Source organism: Garra rufa, chromosome 8 (assembly GCF_049309525.1).
Source record: "Garra rufa chromosome 8, GarRuf1.0, whole genome shotgun sequence".
NCBI classification, from domain to species: Eukaryota; Metazoa; Chordata; class Actinopteri; order Cypriniformes; family Cyprinidae; genus Garra; species Garra rufa.
In genome coordinates this window covers 25,931,688-25,959,685 of record NC_133368.1, presented here as the reverse complement: position 1 = coordinate 25,959,685, position 27,998 = coordinate 25,931,688, and the positions used below count along the sequence as shown (strand labels likewise).

Genomic DNA, 27,998 nt, shown 5'->3' with positions numbered 1-27,998 from the left:
TAACAGTGGTGGACTAATCATAAGAAACACTGATGTGCTGCTTAATATTTTTGTCAAAACTGTTAAACTTTTTTTCCCCAAGTTCTCTAATACACAGTTCAAAAGAACAGCGTTTAATTTAATTTAATTATTTTTGATCAATTTAATCATTATTGAATAAAAGTATTCATTGCTTTTTAAAAAAATTGAGAAAAAAAAAACGAAAATCTTACTAACCCCAAACTTTTAAACAGTTGCGTACAACATAAATGGTCCAATTAATTCCCGGGTCCTGGTGTGTGAGAGCAGTATAGGCAATGTTCTGTAGAGAAACACTCAGTGCAGCCCCTGCAGCGCTCAGACACTCCACTTATCCATCGCACATCCACCACAGTTTTATAGGATTGCCTCTGCGCTCTAAGTTCTGCTCGTTCCTCTCATTAAAAATGATTTGTGTCTTAGCAGCAGGTAACTTTTTCCGAGCAGCTCCCTACGCTACACTTTCCTCTCTGCAGACTGGCCGACCACGACCAGGCTGCATATGAATCTCAATTCCAGTATCAGAAATCGAACATGGTGGAGGATGGATGTAATTTATTTAAGAAACTTATGTCAAAAAGAACACTGTGATTATAGTAAAATATGTGGAGTATGTTTTAATCATTTGAGCTAGGCACATAAAAGCAAAGCAACAAAATAACTGCATTTGAATTTAAATGAGTAGTTCACTTTTAGAACAAAAAATTTACAGATAATGTACTCACCCTCTTGTCATCCAAGATGTTCATTTCTTTCTTCAGTCGTAAAGTAATGATGTTTTTTGAAGTAAACATTTTAGGATTTCTCTCCATATAATAGATTTCTATGGTGCCCCCGAGTTTGAACTCACAAAATGCAGTTTAAATGCAGCTTCAAAGAGCTCTAAATGATCCCAGCCGAGGAAGAAGGGTCTTATCTAGCGAAACAATCATTTTTTTTCTAAAAACATTTACAATTTATATACTTTTTAATCTCTACACAGAGAACACAGAGCTAGACAAGACGAGCATTTGAGTTTAAGAAGTATATAATTTTTTTTTTTTTTTTTTTTTATAAAATAACCAATAGTTTTGCTAGATAAGACCCTTCTTTCCTCGACTGTAAACGTTTAGAGCTCTTTGAAGCTGCATTTTGGAAGTTCAAACTCGGGGGCACCATAGAAGTCCATTATATGGAGAGAAATCCTGAAATGTTTTCCTCAAAAAACATAATTTCCTTATGACTGAAGAAAGAAAGACATGAACATCTTGGATGACAAGAGGCGAGTACATTATCTGTAAATTTTTGTTCTGAAAGTGAACTACTCCTTTAAAACAACCACAATTTTTAGGAATAATCCATATTATGGAACTGAAATGGGTTATGGGTTAAAGACGTTAAGATGTCCACGTCAAAAAAAATTTACCAAAGTTATTTTATGTCCATAGAAGGCACATTAAATAGTAAAGGGTCTACTTTAAGGTTTCAAATAAGTTTTATGTAACACAATATTCATGTAAAAATTTAAGCAACATGCATATTCTGACTTGTACATATTAAAATATATAAAAGAATAAGGGAGCATATAAAATTTTATTGTGTTTTAAATGAGTAAAAAAGTCTTACTGACAAATTGGCAAAAAAAAAAGAAAAGTAGAATTACAACTAATTAGCATTTGGGGTGAAAGTAATTTATCTTTTAATACGTGATAAATTAATTTTTGTTTTTAATATGCCTGACAAGACTGTTACACTGAATGACATTTTAGTGGGTGTCTTCTGTAAAGTAGGGTAAAAAGTATATTTATTTTTTGCTCTGAAAAACAAAAATGCAATGAATTTAAACAGAAAACGTTTTAATATTTTTTGGGAAAAACAACCATTTAAAGCAGTATTACACTTGTTGTTTTTATGCTTAAACCCATTTACGTCTTTGACGTCTTTTTACAGTCAAACCAAAAATTATTCAGACACTAGATTTAATTTTTTAATTTTAATTAGATTTAATGCAGGACATTATAGTTCATTTATGTAACTGATGATAGCAAAATAAAGTAAACTGTGACATATTACACCCAAAAAAATCTTCATACAGTGGACTACCAGTGAAAATGATAAACATTTGGGACCAAAAAATATTCAGACATTTAGAATTATTGTTTTTTCTTTAATGTGATATTTTTACACCACAGACTGAACAAAATTAAGCATTGCTTGGTAACTGGTCAACAAAGTATTGATAGTTGTGTAAATATTGTCATACTAACAGTTGTCTAATTTTTGGTTGATTGTAATCCATTATATACCTTTCTATCAAAGTTATTATAAAGATAAATTTGTTCTGACACGGTTTACCTCTTTCTTATCAAATTTTATTACCATTTTCTAGTGAATAAAATATGATAATGTGAGAAATGTTGAAGGTGTCTGAATAAATTTAGGTTTGACTGTAAATCAAGCAGGCCCAATTCTTTACTTTTAATTATTGGTAAGATGACTATAGACCTTAGTGAGAATAGCCATATTTCTTTTTGACATGAATGAAAACAAGTCTGTGAGGGACAGGGGTGCAGTACATTCCATGGATTGTACAGTTGTTTACACAGCGGTTGTTCAGCTGATAATAACCGTATAAAACAAATTGTAAAAAATTCGGAAATTGTAAAATTACATTATCAAGGACCTTAATATAGTGCATGCAATTATAAAGACTTCAAGTTTGTCCTTCACAGCCTTCTTTTCAACCGCGTTAAATTTAGTATAGTGTCTAAATAAGAGTGTAAAGGTATCAACATAATCTCATGGAAATTCATATTTTAGATCCTACATTTCACTAATGGTTAGGTTTAGTGGTGGGGCTAGCGATGGCCCCCAATGTTTACGTTTTTCTAAAACTTGTACATTTCCATGTGAATCATTTTGTATAAATTCGCCACATAAAGTAGTTATGTTTTCTCATGAGATTGGATTGGAAGGCTCACATTAAGGGGGATGCATCCCTCCCCCAAATGCACATAAATCGATCAATATGGGATTTCAGTTATGACATTCTCTGGCCCACAATCTTGAATATTTGGTTAGATTTTGGACTGTAGGCCATCTCTGTCTGCGTGGCATATGTAAAGATGTTATTACCACTGGAGATGTTTAAGAGACTGTCTAGTAATGTATGTGACAGCTCTCCGATGCACGCATGTGTTCCCTCGTGCCCGTGTGTCGTAATCTCGTGTGCACGCATGTTGCATGAGGTGCGCGCGCAGCGGCACACGCGCGCTCCCGCTCACGCTCTTTGGCAGTGTCGCGCGGGCTGTCGGGATCATGTCCGCCATGTTTTCACACCAGCCGAGAAAAAAAAGCCCGTGAAAAAACACCCTAACTCGCTCAGAGATGCCTTTAACCGCCGGATTTCGATCGGAGGGACGTCAGTGAGCGCGGCCGCGGAGAGAACCGTCGGCTCGTGTGTGTATTTGTGCCGAATGATCCGTGTTTAGTGTGTTTGTGATCGCTGAAAACAATGAGTAAACTCTCGTTCCGCGCGCGAGCGCTAGACGCCGCCAAACCGCTGCCGATCTACCGCAATAAAGACCTCCCGGACCTCACCGACTGCGTCTCCATCAACCGAGCGGTTCCGCAAATGCCAACTGGGATGGAAAAGGAAGAGGAGTCGGTATGGAAATGATTTTAAATTCATAATTTTTCATGAGGTTCAGGTGCATAGCAGGGTGTTGGTATTCACGTATCTCTTACGCACGTTTTAATACGTAAGGCCATTCTCTCCTCAAAGGGATACGCAAACACCGTTCTGAGGCTCTAGGTTACGAATAAAATTTACGACAGTTGCGTAGCCGTGGGAAATCTTTTACACTAGTGGCGTGAGCAAGGTTATTTACGTGAGTCATTTGCTAGTGGTGAATGCGTATTGACGTCAGTCTTTTTGCGCAAATGCGTTAGAGATTTACGTAGGTTACGACAGGAATACATGAGCTGAACGGCGTGCTTCTGAAGCTTGAATATATTTGTTTCTTCAGTGGTTTTGATGTTTATTTTCTGCAGCACTGGGCCCTAGTCATCAATATGACATGATTATCTCCCATATTTCAGTATCGTATAATACAGTGGTACATGAGAATCATTCAATATCATGAAATATATAAAAGTACCAAGATATTACCGTTTGTTACCATGGCACACATTTTAATCTTGTTATTAAAAAATGAAAATAATGATTTATTAAGCTATGTAATTAATAAAAGTATTATCAGTTATTATTAACTTAATGTATTAATGCTATTTTTTGTTGTTATTGCATATACATGTATGTTTGCTTGTGTGTGTGTGTACCATCTCTTGTGGATTTACATAAAGAGATATATTTTACTATTAATAGTTAAACATGTACAGTGTTATTACCTTTATTATTGGTATTATTATCATTAATTTAAAATTAACTTTAAAAAATAAGAATTTTTGTTTTTAAAATAGTAAAAATATCTGAACAAAGTCCTAGTAACCAACAGGCAAAAAGCCTTGTTGTCATGTGTTAAAAAAAAAAAAAACAGAAGAAAAAAAAAACTTAAAACCCACTGCTGTCTTTTAAAATTTTACACATTTTAACCTTTTTATTAAAAAAATGTCTTTGTCAGGTCAATTCGAGTAACCCTCTATTTGGGAAAGAAAACATGTTATTCATTCTGTCAAAGATTTATATTTATTGCTGTATTACTTGGTTACACCACTTGACACAACTGTCATGACATCTTCAGATATTTTGAAAGATGTGCAGAACAGAACATTAAGATTTCGTCAGTTTGATTCATCTTGATTAATATTATTTCTTAGTGAAATGAGTTTTATAAAACAAAAGTATGAACTGCCACGTTTCCATTTTTGATAGTCAAGATCAAAAGTTGTATTGGACAGACTTACAGTACAGAGACCAAGGTACGTGTTTAAAAACTCTGTGCCACAGGATTGCATTTGCTCTCCTCACTTACCTGATAATGAACTGCTCACCTTTCCATTATTGAACCGTCTAGCACAGTAACTCTCTTATGAATCTGAAAGTCATTGGAACGACTTGGAGTTCATTTGTATGCTTGCAAGCCGTGAAAGCCATTGCACCGGGTTTCATCACGTTGCTGTTCTCGGCTGCATTAGAAGTTGTACTTGCCCAATTCTTGTTTCCGTCTCTGTGTGAGTTCTGAACTTTTTCGTATTGCTGAGTCCAGCTGCATCAGTTTCAGCTTAACTAACTGGCCTCACTTTCTAATGGAAATACTTTCTGTTATATATGAGGTGGCAAAATCTTTACTGTATGGTGTAACCTTTTCACAAATTTGAGTTGTCCCACTCCGTGAATGAAGAATTAGGTTTACTCACCCTTTTTCTCTCTAACTCTCTCTCTCTTTCACAATGTGTTTCAGGAGCACCATCTCCAGAGGGCCATCTCTGCCCAGCAGGTGTTCAGGGAGAAGAAGGAGAGTATGGTCATCCCTGTGCCAGAGGCAGAAAGTAACATCACGTATTACGACCGCCTTTACAAAGGAGAGTTCCGCATCCCCAAACAGCTCATCCACATCCAGCGTGAGTGACTCTCAGCTTCTACCTCAACATACTATAATTTCTTGATTTAAATAAACAGATAAACTGTGATTTGAATTTGAATCTCAATCTGACCTGTACCTGTTACTCTGCACCAGCTCTGGGTCTGGATAATGAGCTGCCTGACTATGATATGGACTCGGAGGACGAGACTTTACTGAACAGACTCAACCGCAAAATGGAGCTCAAACCTGTGCAGTTCGAGACCATGATGGATCGGTTAGAGAAAGCCAGCACCAACCAGGTAATAACAAGTCTGCTTTTTATTTGGTTTTGCTTCAGGACATAGGACATTCAGTGGCGATCTAGCACGGTACCGGAATTGTATGAAAGTAACATTCTGATAAAGCCAAAACTGACATGCATTAATGTACTACTGTACAAACTACCGTACAAAGGTTTAGGGTCTGCAAGATGATTTAACATTTTTAAAAGAATGTTTTATGTGCATCTGTGCTGAATTTATTTATAATAGTTAAATGGTTAGAACAGTAATATTTTCAAATATTGTTAAAATTTAGAGCAGTGTTTTTCAACCACTAGTGTGCCGTGAGAGATCGTCAGGTGTGCCGTGGGAAATTATTCAATTTCACCTAATTGGTCTAAAACATTTTTTGAAAACTAATAAGTTATTGTCTGCGAATAATATGCCATTGCCGAGTGTCTGCGCTGTCTAGTGACACCGGCAGAGTAATCATGTCATACTCTTCCATATCAATAGGTGGCAGCAGATAGGTAATTGCCTTGTATTTCGAGACGAGAATTAGTGATGCCTGGATGTGACAGGTAGCAGTGACAGTGGCATTGTGGCTAGTGAGAATACGATACAAAATCTGCGTCTGCGGGAGTCTGGGCAGTTAAACTGAGCTCGAACACCAAACTGACGACACCCGACTACAAACTAGAAGGTGAGGAGATATACCGCCTGCGGTCACCCGCGGTCACCCACGGTTACCCACGGTTACGAGTCATCCAAAATATTTTTAATGATATTCGGGTCGCGGTCGGTCGGGTCGTTTGAAATAAAGATGCCAATTAAACCTTTGTAATTTATATAGTACTAGACACAATTTTCTATGAAATACATAGACCTACAATTTATTGGCTGAATATTATTTACCTTTTGAATATTGAGCATTATTAACTGTTGAATAAATGCTGACGCGGTTCAAAATGCCCGATTTCCAACACGTTGAACTGAGCAATGCTGTACCATTTTAATAGGCTACTTTTAAACACATATAGCTCAGTAATGTCAGCTTTATGTATTTTCTGAGAGGAGGTGGGATTTTTGTTGGGAAAGTCGGGGGAGAGACGCACACTTCGATTAGACTGGATAAACACATGCAGCATCTTAATTGTTAAGAAAATAGTATTCCTAATAAATGTCTCAAATATTTTGATTATGTCCAATGCTTCTCTTTCTTTTTGGAATTATTAGACACATTTCACTATGTCTTTTCAAAGGCCTATGCCTGTTTAATTTCTTTAATTATAAAATTTCTAGCACTATTTGTAAACGTTTATTCAAGCAATAATATATAAATTATCTCATGTGCTTGTTTAAAACCAGGGATTAAAAACGAATTCCAAGTAAAAACGATATTTGTTCTTTACATTTCCAGAGAGCGAAACGAACTAAATTAAACATTAGCCTACTTAATAAATTCAAGGCACTATAATTTCCTTATTCATTTGATACAACTATTATAGCTAAACAATTAATATATGTATAAAATGATATTATTTTGTCATATTCGTGATTCCTGAATTTAAATATGAAAACTTCATTTTGAAGTGCATTCGTTATGTTTGTATAAGAAAATTCGAGAGAGAGCTGTTGAGGAAGAGCTTTGTGTGTGTCTTTCTTCAATTCCTGCCAGGATATCAGCTCTGTGTTCATCCAAACAGGCCCAGGTTGTGTTTATTTGATTCCTGTTCAAGACACTTCGATAAGAATGGCTGTGTATTGTTAATATAGGCTACAGAGTTTCATTTTTTTTACAGTTTTGATTGTTGGTGTGCCTTGTGAATTTTTTTTTTTTTTTTTCAATTAAAAATGTACCTTGGCTCAAAAAAGGTTGAAAAACACTGATTTAGAGTAACTTTTTTTATTTTAATATGTAATTTATTCCTGTGATTGGAAGCTGAATTTTGAGTAGCCGTTAATCCAAGCTTCAGTGTCACATGACCCTTCAGAAATCATTCTGATATGCTGATTTTATCAGTAGTAAAGTAGTTTTATTGGAAATTCTGATACTGATATTGGTATTTTGATACTGATACTGATATTTTGATGAATAAAGTTGGACTAGTGTCTGTAAATATTAAGGCTCCCTTTATGAGCATTTTACCATTTCTTTTGAAAAGGTCTTATGTCGCATCTAATTTTTACTAATCTTATTATTTACATCAGCTTTTCAAAGACATCTGCATTCAGTTCTAGCACTTCCTAGCTAATGTGACCAATGCCCAATATTTGTTTCTTCTTAATTGCCATCAAAATAAATATTCTTGTAGAAATAGACAGAAATATATTACTTAAAATAATGATAGTACTACCATTAATAAAATTATTATTAAATATTATTTTAAAGAAATGTTTACCAGATAAAAATTACTAGAATTTATTTACTAGAAATTTGTAAATACACAAGTATTTCTGAAAATAAATAAATAATAAATAAATTTTATAATCAAACCAATTAGAGATGCTTTTGATTTTTTTTTTTTTAATGAAACCATTAAAATGGAATTTAGAAAATAAATGAAAAACTAAGAATTTATTTAAAATAAAACTTAGGGTTTTAAAATTAAAAATTAAATTTTTGTTAAATTAATTAATTGCTGTTAAATTGTGTAAATCTCATGATTTTAAATTAATTAGACATGGTTTTTGAAAATGGAAAAACAGAATAAAAAAAACAATAGAATTTCAGAAAAAATAAAACAGATTTGATAGGACCCTACAGCATTTATTTGACTAATAAATTAAATAGATAATTTCCTAAGAAAAAAAACATATATAATATATATACTGACGGCAGATCTTTAAAAAAATAGTGTTAATGTATAAACAACAGAAATAATGGTGTAAAGTCTTTCAGGGATGCAAACGGCGCGCCTTTTGGCGGATGCCGCCTTTTTCACGGCTGTGTGGGGGACATGTGTGAATCGTGTCAGATTATAATTTCATCATAGGAAATTCTGTATTAAAATGACTAAATGGGTAAAACGCCGTTACAGTCCATGAAACATAGGAAACTTATATGAAAAGAAAACAGTGAGTCAGAAAGCTGCGCACGTCAGCCAATTGGCTGCGCACTATTATCTGCTGCCAGCTGCTCTTATAGAGGATGATAGATACCCGACCTGAGCTTGACGGTACCCGCCAGGCCGGGTTCGGACAGATATTTAGAAAGGATGCTCGGGTTCGGGTCACATCAGCGCGATAACGCCGGTTTCACACTGCACGCGTAAGCAGGACGTAAGCAGCGCGTATTTTTTCGGCGCCCATGTTAACAGATTAGAGCATTCACACCGCACCAGTGTTGCCAACTTGGCGACTTTGTCGCTATATTTAGCGACTTTTCAGACCCCCTTAGCGACTTATTTTCAAAAAAGCGCCTAGCGACAAATCTAGCGACTTCTTGGAAAAACCTTATTTAGCTTATGAGACTCTCTGGTACTGCCGCGGGAGCGTGAAGTCGTGCTTTCCCAGCGCGCGCGCTCTCCCTCTCTCTCTATCTGCGTCTGCTCTTTTCAGTGAGCGGCAGAGAAGCAGCATTTTCAGATAAAAAAATATATTCTGATGCTCTATTTTACATGCAAGTATAGCCTGAAATCACAGCACAGCCATTGTCTTAATCGTATGTGTATTTGATTTTTTTAGACAGTGTCGTGATTATGAATCACGTTTTTAGTGTAGATATATCTTGGAGAGCTGGTTATGTAGTCCTAATGGGCTGCGTTTCAGTCACTATTTCATATTTACCCCGTTGTCTGACAAAAGAAACTGTAAAATATATCAATATATCTATGAAATATATAAATAAAAACAGTTTTATTGAATTTGGCTGTATCAAATAGCAGTATGTGAGCACAGAGACGCAAGACAATACGACGTACTGACGTCATGAATATGCTAATGAGCGTATGACGTCATTTAGCGACATTTGGCGACTTTTCAAGCGAGGTATAGCTACTTTCCATTGAAAAAAGTTGGCAACACTGCACCGCACGCAGAGGCGGCGCGTAGCAGGAGCAGAGCAGAAGCGTCAGTGCCGCGACCGTTTCGGCGCAGAGGCTATTTTTATGGGAAGCCAAACAACCCAAAAGTGGGACGAAACAGCGCGGTATTAAAGTGCTCGCGCCGCGCTGACATGTCATCTGCGCGGCCGACTCGACAGCGCAGAGAAGACGTGTTTGCTAGCGCCACCCAATGGGCAGCGCGGCGCTGACAAACACCAAAAGTGGGGCGGGACTTGCTGGTTTAATTGTAATCTCAAACGCCATTGGTTACCTCCTCTGTTTCAGAAGTCAGTCAAGTTAATAACTTAATGTTGTATGAAAAATTTAAATATAACCTTTAACCATTCCAATAACCATAGAGAAGTGTCATTACAACCTAAAAAGAGGGTTTATGTCCTGGGTTTATGGGTTATTAGTTATTATAGAAATTAATACAATATTAAATAATTAAATTAAAAATATGCGAAGCTGTCTACGCTAGTCTGTGCGCGATGTAGACAGCATTCAAAATAAGTTAATAATAAATATTACATAAAGTACATTAAATAAAATAAGCCCACAATAAACATTTTATGCATCCCACAGTCTTGTAAGTTCATTAACTGACCCTCTTTTTTCTGTAATATTTGTAACATTCGTTTCTATTCGTTATTTTTCCTTTCATTTCGATCTCCTTACTTAAAGTTTGAATGTAAATGATACTGTAAATGATAAAGCTTTGATTATGCTATATGACTGTGATTTTTACTGGAATGCAGTTTAAAGATTGAATTTAACATATATTTTATTTTGTTTCTTCTAATTAATAGACTAGCCTATAAATATATAGTAGTTCAATGACGAGTGAATTATTCACGTAGTTTCATTTGTAAATAATTTTATTGTCACAGTACATCAAATAAAATAGGCCTACAAGACATTTATCCATCGTTCTATTAACTGATAGTTTTTTCCATATTGTTGTTATTATTATTATTATTTATTTATATATTATATATTTATTAGTATTTATGCCCATGTGTGACGATAAATAAGCTGTTTTCATTTACAAATGAAACTACAATGATTCATTGAAACCTCAGTGAAACACTAGTGTTTAAATAGGCTAGTCCAGGGGTTTTCAAACCTGTCCTGGAGCCTCCCCTGCCCTGCACATTTTGCTTGTCTCTCTCATCTAATACACCTGATTCAAATCATCAGCTCATTAGTAGAGACTGCAAGACCTGAATTGGGTGTGCCTAATAAGGGAGACATACAAAATGTGCAGGGCAGGGGAGGCTCCAGGACAGGTTTGAAAACCCCTGGGCTAGTCTATTAATTAGATTAAACAAAATAAAATATATGTTAAATTCAACCTTTAAACTGCATTCCAGTAAAAATCACAGTCATATGTCGAGCTTTTACAGTATCATTTACATGTAGAATGTTAAGTAAAGAGATCGAAATGAAGGGGGAAACGACTATAAATGAAAATATATGATTCATTACAGAAAACACACTAGTCAAAACTAGGGCTGGGCGATTCTTTTGATTTTTTTCGATTAATTCGAATTTACGTTTTAAGACGATTTAATTTTTTCTATTAAATCGAGGTATCGCGATTTTTTAAATAAAAATATTAGATACATTGTAATTGCACCAATGGCAGAATAATTAAGAGGCAATATTGTCCGACCACATGATTGAGCGCCTAATTAACCGCTGTAACTAACTAACCGTTGTAAATTAACTAACGCGTTCTGGTAAAATAACGCGAGTCACTAAGGGGACATGATTAGCTGCTTGTTAGCCTGTTACATTACAGTACATACAATTTCACTTACCACATAAACAGAGTAGAGAGATGATTGAAGACAATGGCGAATTATTTGCATATCAGGGCTCTAGAGTGCGACCTAATTTCTCAATGGTGCGACTAAAAAGAATCTTAGGTCACACTGGTGCGACCAGCCGTTCAAGGGCAAAAAAACTACTGCGTACGACTATGAAAAAATATTTAGGAGCACCATGTGCGACTGACCCGACCAGCATATTTGTGTTTGCGCTGAGTGGAGCTTCAAAGGTTTCTATGTGTTTTGCACGTTGACTAATGTATCTCAAGTGTAGAGAGTGTAAATAAGAGACTGAATGGGCAGTAGCTTCGTTTATTATAATAGAGCTTTGTGAAATTGGGAACTAAGATGAGTGACAGCTTTTAGTCATTTTAAGGGAGTCTGTAAACGAGATATTGATTTATTACAACAGTTAAATAAACAAGAAGTTATTATTAAGTGACTTACATTGTCTGACTATAACACTATTGCCTGATTTTGCTCTATTTCGTCGTCAAAAGTAGTCTGAAACAAGTCACAGCTGAGCCGCTGCGCATCTCCACTCAAACACAGCGGTGTTTCGTTTATGAGTGAACGTGCGTTTTTAAACGAATCTAGTGAAATGATTCAATTTCCCATTCATAAAGAGTCACTTGCTTTTCTTGAATGAACCATCCATTCGAACGAATCAAATGAATATGATTCAGTAATTAAATCAGTGTCTTATCACCACCTGCTGGCAGATCATTTCAGTTATTTAAATCATTTAATATTTCTGTGTTCAAAATTGTATATTTTTGTATATGATGTAAGTGCATGAGAAAAGCATGGAAATATATATTTTCCTCCCATCACATATTTATTTGTCTTACAAACATTTACTGTGTGCAGTATGATAAGAATGGGGCCTGGTGGAAAGCAATCACTGATGCAGTTGCAATGTATATTGCAAAATATATGGTGCCCATATACATATTGTGGAAAAGCTGGGGTTTCTTTACATGCTAAAAGTAGTAGGGGGGAAAAAAACGATTTAAATCGTAAATCGGATTTTTTGTGAAAAAATCTGGGATTTTATTTTTAGGCCATATCGCCCAGCCCTAGTCAAAACATACCATCATTCTCACTGCAACTTCAAGTAAACCTGGTATGTAGTTTCCCTATGTAGTGCCCTAGTCATTTTGTACCTGCGTTGTTTTGTTTCTTGTTGTTTGTTTTTGTTTCAATAATGAGGGTATCACAGCACCTGTTAGATTTTGCTGTCTTTTACCAAATTATATTGGTCCTAAATACCATCTTTAAATGATATTTTGATATGAAACATGGTTTTGTAAAATAAAATAAAAAATACACCTATTTAATGAGTTTTCTCCTCTCTTATACAAGGATGATTATTATTAAAAAAGATAAGCCTTTTATTTTATTCTGACTGTGCTCAATTATGTATTTACTTGCATTTATCATCATTTTTCCCTACTCTCCGAGACCCATATTTGGGTTGTGATATAAACTAATCTAAATTCACCTTGTTTGTTTTATTCATTCATATTGTTCTTTCTCTCTATCCCTCTCATTTATTGTTGTGTAGTTGGTCACTCTTCAGGAGGCCAAGCTGCTGCTAAATGAAGATGACTACCTGTTGAAGTCTGTGTATGATTACTGGGTGAGGAAGAGGAAGAACTGCCGGGGCCCTTCGCTCATCCCTCAGATCAAGCAGGAGAAGAGGGATGGCTCCACTAACAATGACGCTTACGTGGCCTTCAGGCGTCGCACAGAGAAGATGCAGACTAGGAAGGTATGCATGTGCTCTGTGTTTTGTCATGCGTGCCTCGAACAGTGTTGTTAGAGGGCATCCAGACAGGTTTTGTTTTTACTTTACAAACAGAATATTTTTCATATGTTTGTGGGTGAGACTGGCCTACTTATGTCGCATCGAATTTTTACTAATATTATTATTTACAGCAGCTTTTCAAAGACATCTGCATTCAGTTGTAGCATTTCCTAGCTCATGTGACCACTGCCCAATATTTGTTTGTTTTTCTTCTTAATTCATGCATTTTTCCCCTCAGTAGAACAATGTGTTGGATATAGACTTGATCCTTACTTGAACTCCCTGTCTGTGTGTCTTTTTCTCTCTGTAGAATCGTAAGAATGACGAGGTGTCTTATGAGAAGATGCTGAAGCTGAGGAGAGAGTTCAGCCGAACCATGAGCATCCTAGAGATGATCAAGAAGAGAGAAAAGAGTAAACGAGAGCTGCTGCATCTGACGCTGGAAGTGTTTGAGAAAAGGTGTGTGAACTTTGCTCTTTTTATAAAGCTGCTTTATGATGATTTCACTACCGGTCAAAAGATTTTTGATGTTTTTAAAGTCTCTTCTGCTCACCAAGCCTGCATTTATTAGATCCAAACAGCAAAATCAGTCAAATTTTGAAATATTTTTGCTGTTTAATATAATTTATTCCTGTGATCAAAGCTAAATTTTCAGCATCATTACTCCAGTCACATGACCCTTGAGAAATCATCCTAAAATGCTGATTTTCTGTTTAAGAAACATTTATTATTATTATCAATATTTTAAAAAGTTGAGTACATTTTTTCAGGATTATTTGATGCATAGAAAGATCCATAGATCTGAAATAAAAAGCTTGTAACAACAAATTATAGAAATTAATACTTTTAATACTTTCAATTTGAAAAGGATGTTTTAAATTGATGAAACGTGATAATAAAGACATTTATAATGTTACAAAAGATTTCTATTTCAGATAAATGGTGTTCTTATGGACTTTCTATTCATCAAAGAAACCTGAAAAAAATTATACTCAGCTGTTTTTAACATGATGATAAATGTTTTTTGAGCAGCAAATCAGATTATTACAGTGATTTTTGAGGGGTCATGTGACTGGAGTAATGATGCTAAAATTTGGCTTTGAAATCACAGGAATAAATTAAATTTTAAAATATATTCAAATAGAAAACTTTTTTTAATAGCAAAAATATTTCTAAATGTTACTGTTTTTTTTCTGTACTTGGGGTCAAAAAATACAGGCTTTGTGAGCAGAAGAGACTTTAAAAACAAATCTTACTGTTCAAAAACTTTTGACTGGTAGTGTACACTATATAAATAAAACTGTTTTGTCACTTGCTAGAATTGTTGTTGTGTGTTAGGTGACTCATCTCTCTCAAATTGGTTTTGACTGTTTGTATATTTAAGATATCAAATTGGAGACTTCTCAGGAGAGGTTCTGAACGAAGTCACTGTACCTCTGGCAGAGAAAACAGTTTACCCTGCGCCCATATCCCTACCCATGAGCAATCGACACAAGGCAGAGAGCAAAATTAAGGTATGGCAAGATCTGTTTGCAAGACACAGCTTTAATTTGCCACTGATTGTTCTAAAACCATTTCTTCTGTCTCTTTCCTTCAGTCACACAAACCTGTGCCCAAACACCTCCACCCCTTCACAGTCAAGCCCGAGCCTCACTTTGACTTTGTGCGTTCCCATAAAAAGTACAACAAGAGGCCCAAACTTGATACGTTTCGCCAGCCTTGTCGGCCAGAGCGACAGCAAACCATCAACAAGGCAGACATTAAACAATATGACTTCCACAGCTCTGGAGAGGAGGATTGCCCACTGGTCAGTGCACAATCATTGTTTGGCTACATGTGATCATGTGGATGTCATATTTAGAGGTTTTACTTAAAAGACATTAATTGTGTCTTTTGTTTCTCCTTTTTCCTCTGAAGTCTCCAGCTTCAGAGACGGATGAAGAGAATGATCCTGATGGAATCTTTGCCTTCAGACGGAAAGCTGGCTGCAGTTACCACGCTGTAAGTTTCCCATTTTACATCAGTGCTGGCTGTAGAGCATAAAGAAGGCTGCTACTGTGCCAGTTAGAGCTGGCTGATAGATCAGAAAAAAATTACCTTGATTTTTAAGGTTCCCTGAAATTAAAAAACTGTGGTTCTCAACCTTTCTCCTAAAATATATGAATGCTCCATGGTCCTAGTTTTGTTTTCAAAACTTATTTTAAACAATGACCAATTTTACTATAGTTAAATTTAAAAAATTGAAATAATTACATTTTAGGATTCCAAAACTTTTAGGAGCCAAGTGTTTTTCAGGGCTCCCACTATCTTTCAGTTGTTTGTCATTAAATTTTTTTTAAATAATTTTAACTCAATTTCTGTATAAGCAAATGTTTTAGAGCTTTGCATAAATGGTGAAATGTATATTCTTTATAAAAATGTACATGACTCAAATGAACTAAAATTAGGCTACCTCGTATACAATTAATGTCCAACATTCACATAAACCTTGCAGAATCTGCAAAATGTTAATTATTTTACCAAAATAAGAGGGACCATACAAAAATAATGTTATTTTTTTTATTTAATACTGACCTGAATAAGATATTTCTTATAATAGACTTTACATATAGGCCACAAGGGAAAATGATTACATTTAGAAAAATTACCCTCTTCAAAGGTTTACATAAACTTGATTCTTAATACTTTGTTGTTACTGGAATGATCCACAGCTGTTTTTTTGTTTTTGTTTGTTTGTTTGTTTTTTAGTAATAGTTCATGAGTCCCTTGTTTGTCCTGAACAGTTAAACTGCCTGCTGTTCTTCAGAAAAGTATTTCAGGTCCTACAAATTCTTTAGTTTTTCAGCATTTTTGTGTATTTTAACCCTTTCCAACAATGACTGTATGATTGTGAGATCCTCAAAATCATAGTCATTGTTGGAAAGGGTTCAAATACACAAAGATGTTGAAAAACCAAAGAATTGTGGGACCTGAAGGATTTTTCTGAAGAACAGCTGTGGATCATTCAGGAAACAACAAAGTATTAAGAATCAAGTGTATGTAAACTTTTGAATGGGGTCATTTTTATAAATTTAACTATTATTTTCTCTTGTGGACTATATGTAAACGTCTTTTTTTTTGTGAAATATTTTATTCAGGTAAGTGCTAAAAAAAAAAAAACATTTTGTATGATCCCTCTTATTTTGGTAAAATAATTCACATTTTGCAGATTCTGCAAGATGTATGTAAACTTTTGACCTTAACCGTATATAGGTTTTCCAAAACTGTTGATCCTGGTTCTTCAAAGGGAGTGGTTGTTGAGTGGGTAGATAAATAAATAATATAATGTTTAGCCAAAGTTGATGGTATGCCAGTAAAAATAAACAAATAAAGTATATTACACATTTAAACTGTATTTAAAATATAAAAAATAAGCACAAAATATATTTGTATAATTAAGTATTTTATGTGTATTATTTACTGTATACAAGTGCATTAAACATTAAACATTAAACATTAAACATGAGAAAATGCTTTTGTTAATGTTAATAGCATCAGATCATTGTTTTGAATGTTTTGAATTATTTTGTGGGTCATAAGACCGGAAGGGTGTTTTTGTTTTGTTGCCTGTCATTGATTATGGTGTAATAGCTTTTGTAATGACAGAGCAGCATATTGTTTGGCTCTGTGGTGCTTTGGTTATTTCCTTTACCATTGTTAAATATGTAATGTGTGTCCTCAGCCACTGGTGGATCAGAGCTGCTCTTCTCAATGGCAGCAGACGGGTCAGGACCGGCTGTGGCAGCGCAACTGTCTCACCGCCCTCTCTGTGCCCAGACGCTGTATCGCAGTGGCTCGCGGGAGGGTGGGCAGAGGTGGCAGGTACGTCACTCTTCTATTTACAGTTTCTCATTTGCCCTTTTTATCTTTTGTAAAAATGTAGTTTCCTGTACTAAAATATAAGTCACTGTAAAGATATGTGTTGTGTGAATTTCTGTAGTCCAGGTTAAAGTAGAAATGATCATGAAGCTACTCCCTAATGATCAGATTGTGCCACATATCTAAAAGTACTCTATTGTTTTCCATCAGGGTTGTTTTGGATCGCACCTCGTCAGATCTGGACCGTGCCCTCAGGCATCTGGATCCTGACATGTTTTATCCCTCCGCTGACTCTATTGTGCCTGACCTTCCCGTCCACACAAACACAAACTCTCACAAATCCAAATCAAGCCCTCAGCGCTCACTGACTCAGCTCCTGAGTGACATCCAAGCCTGCAGGTGGAAGTTTTTCCGCCCACGGCCGCTACAGGAGAACTCAAGGGGTGAGGACAAGAAAGGGACTCCGCAGGTGGAAAAAGGTGGACCGACGCCTCTCTCTAGCGGTGTGTCAGGTGAGCCATCTGAGCTGAACAGGATTCGGAAGGTCAATCAACCAAACTGTCAGTTTATTCCAGGGTTTTTCAGTTATTTCTGCACTGCCATGATATGTGACCCTGGACCACAAAACCAGTCTTAGTAGCACAGGTATATTTGTAGCAACAGCAAAAAATACATTGTATGGGTCAAAATGATCACGTTTTTTGTGCCAAAAATCATTAGGATATTAAGTAAAGATGTTTCATGAAGATATTTTGTAAGTTTCCTACTGTCAATATATCAAAAACAATTTTTTAAATAGTAATATGCATTTCTAAGAACTTCAAATTTTAAGGTGAAATTTACTCACTATTTTGTTGTTGTTGTTGTTTTTTGCACCGTAAAAAGGTTATTTATTCAGCTTTCAGGTGATATATAAATCTCAATGTATCCTTATAGTTCAGGGTCACATATGATAGCACACTGTGCATAAGACGGGCATCTCACAGGCCAGTGGTTTTCAGTTAGTTGACAAATCTTTACGCAAAGCATGTGTAAGGTTTTTCTGGAAATAATGCAGCTACATTACTTTAATACATTAAATTGTGTCTTGTACTGTCACTATATTTATGCAAATGTAAATGAATATTCAGACAAAGTCATTAACCATAGCAAAACATCAGACGTCATTAACAAACAGCACTGCACATCTTGTTACGTTAAAGAGCTACACTACAGTTCAAAAGTCTGGGGTCAGTAACATGTTTTTTTATTGCATTTATTTATTTATTTTTATCATTATTATTATTATTATTATTATTATTATTATTTTATGCTTCTTAAGCTCACCAAGGCTGCATTTATTTGATCAACAATACAGTAAAACCAGTAATATTGTGAAATATTATTACTTACACACATATATATACACTATTATTACTTGGATATATATTACTTAAATTATATAATTTGAAACATATGCTTTCTATTTTAAAATTTTTACAAAAGTTTTTTTTATATACATTTTGAAATATTATTCTTTTCGTGGCAAAGCTGAATTTTCAGCAGTCGATACTCAAGTCTTGAGTGTCAAGTGACTCCTCAGAAATGTATGTTTTTGTTATTAATGTTACAACCTGAATGTTGATATTCTTGTTAAAGCTATTGTTTCCTCATGATTCTTCGATGAGCGGAGTTCTGAAGAATAGCATTTATTTTAAATAAAACTTTTAGTGTCCTTACTGTCACATTTGATAAATTTAAGGCATCCTTGCTGGAAAGAGTTAGATTTTTTTCCAAAAAACATATCTTACTTACACTAAACTTTTTAAATGTTACTGTTGATTGTTTCATGGTACATGAAGTACACAAGTCACTTTACTGCCACCTAGCGAAAAAAAAGTAAAATTGATGGTTTAAAGCCCCTTAAATCTGTAGGGGCCAGTTGTTCAAAAGTAATCTGATCAGTTTTCGTCTGTCGCATTGGATCAGATTTAGAAAATGGCTTGTTCAAAAGAAAAAAGGATTATGAAATCGGATTGTACTACAAAATCCAATCTTGGTTTTGATCTGGATCAATAAATACCTTGGGATACCATTGATCCAAAAACAATTTGAATTGGTGCATTAATTAATCCCCAAATATTTATGGTAGGAAATTTTAGAAGAATATCTTCATGGAACATGATCTTTATTTAATATCCTAATGATTTTTGGCCAATTTGACCCATACAGTGTATTTTTCGCTATTGCTACAAATACACCTGTGTGACTTCTTACTGGTTTTGTGGTTCGGGGTCACTTTTTTTTTTTTTTTTTTCTTCTCCCCATTTCTCTTTAGGGCAGGGGTGGAGCAATCCTGCTCTTGGTGGGCCGGTGTTCTGCAGAGTTTAGCTCCAATCCCAATTAAACACAACTTGAACCAGTTATTCAAGATCTTACTAGGCATACTAGAAACTTTCAGGCAAATGTGTTGAGGCAAGTTGGAGCTAAACTCTGCAGGGCCGAGTTTGGACACCCCTGCTTTAGGGGCTGTGTAGATCCAATCATTATGATCCAATCCAATTTTGCTTTGAAAAAAACAGTAGATAATTACCTGATCCTGGAATGAGACATTTTTCAACAACTGGCCCTAGAACATCAATTTACCCTGCATATTCTTGCACATGCAGGTGGGTTCACAGAAGAGCAGTTTCACTCTCATCAGCAGCAGCTGGTTCAGATGCACAAACAGTTACAGCAGCAAGAACTCCAGCAGAACTCGACAGCACCAGAACTGCACACACACCTGCCCGTGAGTATATATATACACACACAAAAGATGACTGGCATTATGGGGCTAAACATCACTCCCATTCTGTTCTGTAATTATAAATTCATTAAAAATGTTTAAGTTGTTAAAAACGTATATATATATATATATATTTCTTTTACAGAACACTGTGTCATCTGACTGCATGTCTAAGACTCTGGACTCGGCTAGTGCACACTTTGCTGCCTCTGCTGTAGTCAACACTCCCAACAATGAAAACAGGCCCCAGATTGCTAGTGTCAATGGCGTCCTTCCCAATTCAGGCAAGTGCAAAGGAAAATAGAGTCGTTAAAATATAAAAGAATCGTTGCATGAATATATGCCCGTTTCAGTGATTCTTTGGAATATTTTGGTCCTTTTATTTAAAAGGAATCATGAACTGCCTTTTTAATTTTGCACTGTTCTCTGAGTTCAAGTTATAATGTTCTCAAGATTTATACATCAAAAAACATAATTTAGAAGTTATAGGCTATTTTCTGTCCTGTTTTTAACCCCCTCATCAGAACGCCCAGTTTAAATAGGCGTGGCGGATTGTAGACTCAGAAGTAAACGCTCACTTCTATGGTCGGCCGTCATAGATGGATGCGTAAATACTCAGTACATTAGGGCTGGGTATTAGGGCTGTCGCGATAACCGCAATATCGCAATACCGCGCTATTGACGTGCATAACCGCAGAGGAATGCAACAACCGCAGCAACCGCCATATTTGCCTGTTTTCTTTTTTCCTAAGGATTTGCCCTTCTCACTTAATGCCTGTGTGCTGAATATTAAATTAATAATAAGTTATTAATGATTACATAATGTGTCTATTATGAGGCTCAGTAGATATGCACTTAACAAGCCTAAACAGACAGCGAATGAGAGAGAGATCGACTGAGCTTGTGCGATTACCTGCGTCTGTCTTTCAGACCGAGTCAGGCATGTATGTGAAACTAGCTTGTCATGTCCAAGGAAAGTGAAATCTCTGTCTTAACATCGATGCTCTGCTGGTCAGCTGAGCCTTTAAAAGTGACGATCAAAGTTAAAATGATTTCAACTTCGTGTTTCATTACGTCTCTCTTTGAATAAATAAGCGTTTTTGAACGTGTAGTTGAATGAACGGTTTAAAGACTTACTCAAAGATAATAGTCTCTTGCCTCCATCTTGTGGCGTAAAAATGAAACTGCACTGACTGACAGCTCGCCTAGAACACGCAGGTGAAATACTGACAGAAAGTCTCTTGTCCAGTCAGACTGGAGGGTGCGCGCTAACTGTTGTACAGATCTGGCCATTAAAAATGCGTCTTTTTTCACGCGGCAGCCTGCAATTCAGCACGCGTCGCCACGCGGCGGCCTGCAGGGGCTTTTTTAGGTTTTTTTAAAACGTTGTTGCGCTTCATATAATATCCACCAGGTGGCGCAAGGAACAACATTCTGTGGCCAAGCCCTGCACAAAGAGGGCTATTTGGACAGTATTTATGTCTGTTGTTTCAATATCTGGCGCCATAATCGGTAATTCATTCTGTATGTAACGGCAAAGTATTTATAATTTCGTTTCCTTTTTATTAAGTTAATTTAGAAAAAAAAATTGGAGCATTTTTGTTCGTTAAACGTAAGCTTTTTGTTTCTTAAAGACCAAGCGGCAGACAGTGAGTTGACCTACTCTTTCAATTTGCCTTCTCAAATCACGAATTGGCTAAACTAAAATCCATAGATGTAAAATAAAAGAAATAAATAATAATAGATATAAATATGCGCTATTAGGTGCATATCCAATCGTTTGTGCGGAGAGAGCAAAACACATTTTTAGGACATGAAGGCTCAAGCTCGATCAGTTACATTTTTTTTTCAGTGGAAAATATTTAACCGTTATTTTTTTGTCAGACATGATAAATAAATATGTAGAAAGACTTAAATTACTACTTAACGAAAAAAACAAATAGAAAACAAAAACTGTTTTTATTATGTAGCTAGTCCATAGAGATGCATTTCTCTCTAAAGGCGCGCGTCCAACGAGGATATGAGGACTGTTAACTGCATCATCACTGACTCAGAAAACAGTAGTTTCTAAATAAATAATTAAAATATCTCCTTACTATTAGACAGTCATGGTATTTACTTTTGCCAGTGTTTTGTGGTAAGCTTTAAACAAGGAACCCTTCCAAGCTGTGCTGAACGTGCGCTCAATGCTGCTAACAGGACCGTCATGGTAGCCTGGTCTCGTGGTTCCTCCAGCGCTGCAATTTTTTTTTAAATCACCACTGAATGTCTAAAATATAATTTTAGCCCGCATTTGATCTTTGACGGACTAAAATGCAGGGCTGTAATACGTCTTAAAAGTGGAACATGGAAATATAATGGATGTACTGCGAAAAAAGTTTTATACTCGACATTGTTTCCAAATGGTTAAATGTGAGATTCTGGAAATGAGAATTAAATTTAGCGTGTCGGGTCGGGAAGAAAATTATTCTAAGTGGGTATATATAGGCTATATATTCTAAGGGTATATATATAGTTAGTATCATAGGCGGAGCGTGTGTAAGGCTGGGGAAGGCTTGACCTGGGGCCAAAAAATGCCACTAAATTGGACATATTCCCCTGCCCAAACAAAATCAATATATTACGTCTGTTGACAATAAAATGAAAATGAATAGAAAATGTAAATTGCGGCATTACATTAAGATCAGATAATCTGCACCGTAATTCTTTTTAGGCGTTTTTACAGTGTTATAACGAACCACACACGATTCTGTTGGGTTAGGAATGCAATGTCTATCAGAAGCGTTCAAATGAGTCTTGTCAGTTTTGTTGAGTGCGCGCAACTCTTGATTTTTAAAAAAATCATAAACAACAAAGCTCAGACGCACCTAAAATGTAGCTATAAGTAAGAGATTCGTTACACAGGGAATACAACGAAATCATGGTTTACATTTAAGATACAAGTTCATTTAAGATATAAGATAACATGTATATTGAAAAGTTCTTTAAAAGCATCTGGATGCAAAAATAGTATTTTTTAAAGGTGTTTTTAAAGCATTTGCTTTATGGATTAAAATACTAATAGGCTAATAAATAATTTGCATATCGGACAAAATTGCGTTGCAGCAAATCCTCTAAATTTTAAGATATATAGAACAGAGAAACATAAAATCTGAAAATATAAGCAGCTACAATTATTAAAGTTTTACATATACTCTATGCCAGTATAATTTGTAATTATAATTATTTTATAGTATATTCTATAACATTATAATTTTAATAGAATTATAAAATAAATATAATCAGCCCTGTTTTAGGCTTTTCCTTACTTTTATATTTTAGACATTCATCAATAATGGAGATAAATAGAAAAATTTCTCGCCATTTCTAAATTGGACGTGCCTTTATATAGAAATATCTTTAAATCTTTAGGCCTACAGATTACATAATGAACGTTTCTATTTTCGATTTGAATTATTTCGTTTTAAAGTGGTAATTTAAAGCTTTTGTTCATTGTGAAGCGATGTTCAAGAACAGACGGCAGAAAGCGCATCTTCTGTTTTCCTTTATTTTATAAACGCATGAGTTGTTTATAGGCTATTGTGAGTGCACTAAAATAAAAATGGACCCGTTACAGGTCAGAATGATGTATTACTCCTATACCTTTATAAGCAAAAATGAAGAAATTATTTATTTATTTTCACACAAAAAAAGTGATTGCACTGGTGCCTCCATTTTTTTCACAACCTTTCAAACATCTAACCTCACAATTGTTAATGAGGGTCGTTCGTGTCACTTTTAAACTTGCCATTTCACCTTTCACCTTCCCCCCAACCTATGAATAAAGGTGAGAAGAGCTGGCTTGGCTCCGGGGGGGGGTGAAGTGCTAGGGGTGTCTCATTTCTCGTTAGGTTGGAAGGGTAGGGGGAAGGGGAAGGGCCAGATAGGCCTCCAAACAAAGAATTTTCGGGACCTCATTTCAAACGAAGGGCTAAGAGAAATTTCCATTTTCCAACATGCCTGCTCACTCGAGCAAGCAGACTTATAAATATAGGTAATTTTTGCCATTAATAAGGATATTTATGACAATTTTTCATTATATGTATATTACCTTTAATCTTGTGTTTGTGTTTATGGTGTTGTTCTGTAAATAAACGTTTGCAAAAAATCGCTAAAGTTTGCTAGCAGATAGCACTGTTTGCACTGATTGATATTACAAAATATATTTTTATGTCATATACACTTGACTGCAAGTTAGAAACATGGAAGGCCATGTGGCGAGGGAATTTCCCACACCCCAGTCATTTAAATCAGTACATAATAATGAAAAAAAAAAAAATACCTTACAATTAAAAAGAAGCAGATTTTTACCATCTGAAATTTCTTAAACCAGTGAACCCCTGTAAACATTTCAGTCCAAGGATCCAGTAAACCAATGCGCTCAAATTGAAAGTTCAAAAGGAAATTCAATGGAGTAGAATTTAACACTTTCTCAGAGTTAGATTTTAACACTTTCTGGAGTTAAAATATTAATCATTTGGAGAGTAATTTTAACTCTAAAATTTAGTTAATTATAATTTAAACTCTTTAACCAGTGTTAAAAACACTTCTTAGGGTAAACACAATATGTTTTATGTGGAAATGACTACACTGAAAGCCATACTCTCAACTAGCTGCTTTTATTTCAGGAAATACATAGATTGGATTTTGAAATTCCATGCATGTAAACACTTTGAAATTAACTGCTGTCATAAAATACTGTAAAATCTAACAGCAAAACATTTACATTTAATACATGTCTGCAGTGCCAACAAGAAATGTTTAGTAAAATTGTATACAGCATAGTCAAAAACACATCATTGCATTATATAAAATCAAACCTGAATAATTATAAAATAGTGCAGTAGTATTGTGTAACCAGAGGTAGATATACATCAGATGAAGTAACAAGAAACAACTCCACAGTGATACCAGGATACATTCCATGAATTAGTTTGAGGCGCCTGAATAAAAACAAAACTGAAAGCTGAAGGATGGAGCACAGAGGACAGAACTTAACATTTTGCTTAAATAAGAATACTGCTTGTTCAACTGCCTTGCTCTCAGTTCTTTGACTTCAGTTCTACCTATATCATTATTATATACATTTGTCTTTAAAAAAAAATATGTACAGGCTGGACAGAGCATCATGATACTTTACTTTACTTGAACAGCTCTTCAACAATACCCAAGGTTTCACATGACTGACAAGGCGAAACTTCTCAGTCCAAGACGATGTAAAAGGTGGAAACCTGTGCTTTTGATGTCCCTGAGGAAAGATGATATGGCTGAGGGTTTTCTTTAGTGGCCAGATGATGGTCATCAATACTTTGGCATGACCGAAACACAAGATAAACATCCCTTTATAAACAATAGGCATTAAAGGAAGAGTCCACTTCCAGAACAAAAAAATACAGATAATTTACTCACCCGCTTGTCATCCAAGAGGTTCATGTCTTTCTTTTCTTTCTTCAGTCACAAAGAAATTGTTTTTTTTTTTTAAGAAAAGATAATCGTTCAGACAAATGTAAAAATATATATTTTTTTCAATAACATTTTGAAGTATTATTTAATACTTACCAGTCCTTTGACATCCAAAAAGCAAGAAAACATGTAGTACATCAGCTGAGCCCTGGTCATCTTTTTTCAGTGTTGTTTTATCTCAAAAACTTCTGCTGGACTACACAATAACATCAACAACATGTTATTTACAAAATAAATCATAAAATTACAGTCACTTACTCTTTATTAACTGATTACTAAACACATAACTCACCTGAATTGAGAAAATCTGAGAAACAAATTTCGTCCAGTTTTACTACTACTTCCCTCCATCCAGCACTTCTGTCAACATCCTGACAATGAAGAGAAAACATGTAATTTAAAACAACCTGTTAGTGTGATTGAAAATGCAAAATGTTTAATATGAAAGCCACGAACTCTCATAGGTCACGAGTCACTACTAAAACATTTGTAACGTTAGCCGTTACGACTCAAAACATTGCAGGCATTACTTTACACGTTCATGGCTAAACTATGATCGTTTTTAGCCAGGGTAAAGTTAGACTTAGACACTTCAGTTTACTGACATTGCTAGATATTACCTCGTCTCGTCGGCATGACATTATGGAAGCTTAACAGAATGTTTCTTGAGCGAGTCGCAACTTAAATTTGACAGCAAAACACTCGTTTACAAAAAAATAAGGTGAACAGAAAGACGTAAGCTAATATTAGCTTGTTCACATCGAAAAAAAGTCCGCTCAAAACAGCCATGTTTTGCATCGGAGATTCATTCAACACAAAGTTCGCCGCGGTTATTGGCGTCAGTACACTAACGTAACAGCTATAATCAGCTGTCTGTCAGAAGATAAAGAACATTTTGGAGTTAGTTTTTTACCTACCTCATGACGAAGTAGACAACTTCATCAGTCGATCGTGTGGCAGAACCAGGCTCGTGTCATGGCGCGCTCCTGATGTAACGTTATTGTTAAAACGTGCCCCTGAACACCAATGAATGAACTCCGAAATACAACACAGCCAGGGAGTATCCCGTAACACAAACTGTTGTGAAAGTTAAAGAATAAACTCCAAAAATTTAACTCTTTCACACTTTTTTGCCTAACTCCTGATTTTCGAACTCCAGCAATTTGCTGTACACAAATGAAGCATTTACCCACTTCTCAAGGCACCACTACACCACAGATTTGCAATTTGCCGTGCATGTGATAACGCATTGTTTGTTTTGCTTACGGCCATATGTGTACATGTGAATGAACGGTGCGTACACCGTACATTTGTACTTTTTGCAACGCTACAACATTTTTTTCAACATCTTGAAATGTGTGATAAACATCGGCGCATGTCCTCTGATGTAACATTAAGAACTAGCGACAACGTATGATGACGTATAACAGTGTTGTAGTGGTTTCCCATTCCTTAGCTAAGCTAAGCTACAGCAGCAACACGGCAAAAGTAGTTTACTACATCTAAGCTATTTTTCAAAATGTAATTTTTCTACATGGTATGAACCATCATCTTACCAAATCAATGCTTTCTCAGTGGTCAATAAAATTGTCAGTCATACAGGCATAAAAGTTCAGTTTAACGTTACTTGTTTATTCAACAACGCTTCCAAACCAATTTGGCAACAAAAATCAGCATCATTTACAGGGCTGGATTTATCTCATATTGTGACATAGGCAAACAAAATTTTGGAGGGTTGAATTCTTTCTTTTAAAAAATGTTTTGAAAAAAAAAAGGCACTTGTTTCTGAATATTAAACGAATAAAACAGGGGAAACACAACAATACTGAATAACTGAATAAACTAGCCATACAAAGATTGATTTCAAAGATTTCATGAGAGCCTGATTTTTTTAATTCTCAAAATTTATAGAACAGAACATGGAAGTTTGAAGTATCAAGAATATTATATCCGCTCCTCGAGTACAATACCTTTTTGGACGCCTTGAGAGAGAAATTTATCTTTACGGATTACATAAACGAGTTTTTGTTTTCAATTTGTTTTATTTCGTTAAGTAATAATTTAAAGCTTCCTATAGATATGATTATCATCTCTGTAGAAATTAATACAATATTAAATAATTATATAGGCGATGCTGTATATGCTAATGATGTCTGTGCGCAATGTAGACAGCATTCACAAGTTTATCATGAATAAACATTACATAAAGTACTTAAAATTTAATAGCCTCACAAGAAACATTTTATGCATCCCAGAGTCTTGTCCATTAACTGACCTTCTTTTTTTCCATAATATTTGTATTATTCGTTTATATTCGTTATTTTCACCTTTATTTTGATCTCTTTACAAAACATTCTGAATGTTTTTATTTATTGTGAAT

General features: G+C 35.2%; 1 protein-coding gene across 1 annotated transcript in view; it reads left to right on the top strand.

Moving 5' to 3' along the window:
- The first annotated feature begins 3,305 nt into the window (after positions 1–3,305).
- epc2 (enhancer of polycomb homolog 2 (Drosophila)) overlaps positions 3,306–27,998 on the top strand; it is a 30,920-nt gene continuing 6,227 nt past the window's right edge. Inside the window, exons 1-12 of the mRNA XM_073845662.1 lie at positions 3,306–3,664; positions 5,421–5,580; positions 5,697–5,842; positions 13,249–13,455; positions 13,802–13,950; positions 14,876–15,005; positions 15,089–15,298; positions 15,409–15,492; positions 17,213–17,352; positions 17,560–17,861; positions 19,998–20,119; positions 20,262–20,400. Of these exons, the coding sequence (XP_073701763.1) occupies positions 3,512–3,664; positions 5,421–5,580; positions 5,697–5,842; positions 13,249–13,455; positions 13,802–13,950; positions 14,876–15,005; positions 15,089–15,298; positions 15,409–15,492; positions 17,213–17,352; positions 17,560–17,861; positions 19,998–20,119; positions 20,262–20,400 (1,942 nt within the window). The 5' untranslated portion in view covers positions 3,306–3,511. The remainder of the gene's footprint in view (positions 3,665–5,420; positions 5,581–5,696; positions 5,843–13,248; positions 13,456–13,801; positions 13,951–14,875; positions 15,006–15,088; positions 15,299–15,408; positions 15,493–17,212; positions 17,353–17,559; positions 17,862–19,997; positions 20,120–20,261; positions 20,401–27,998) is intronic.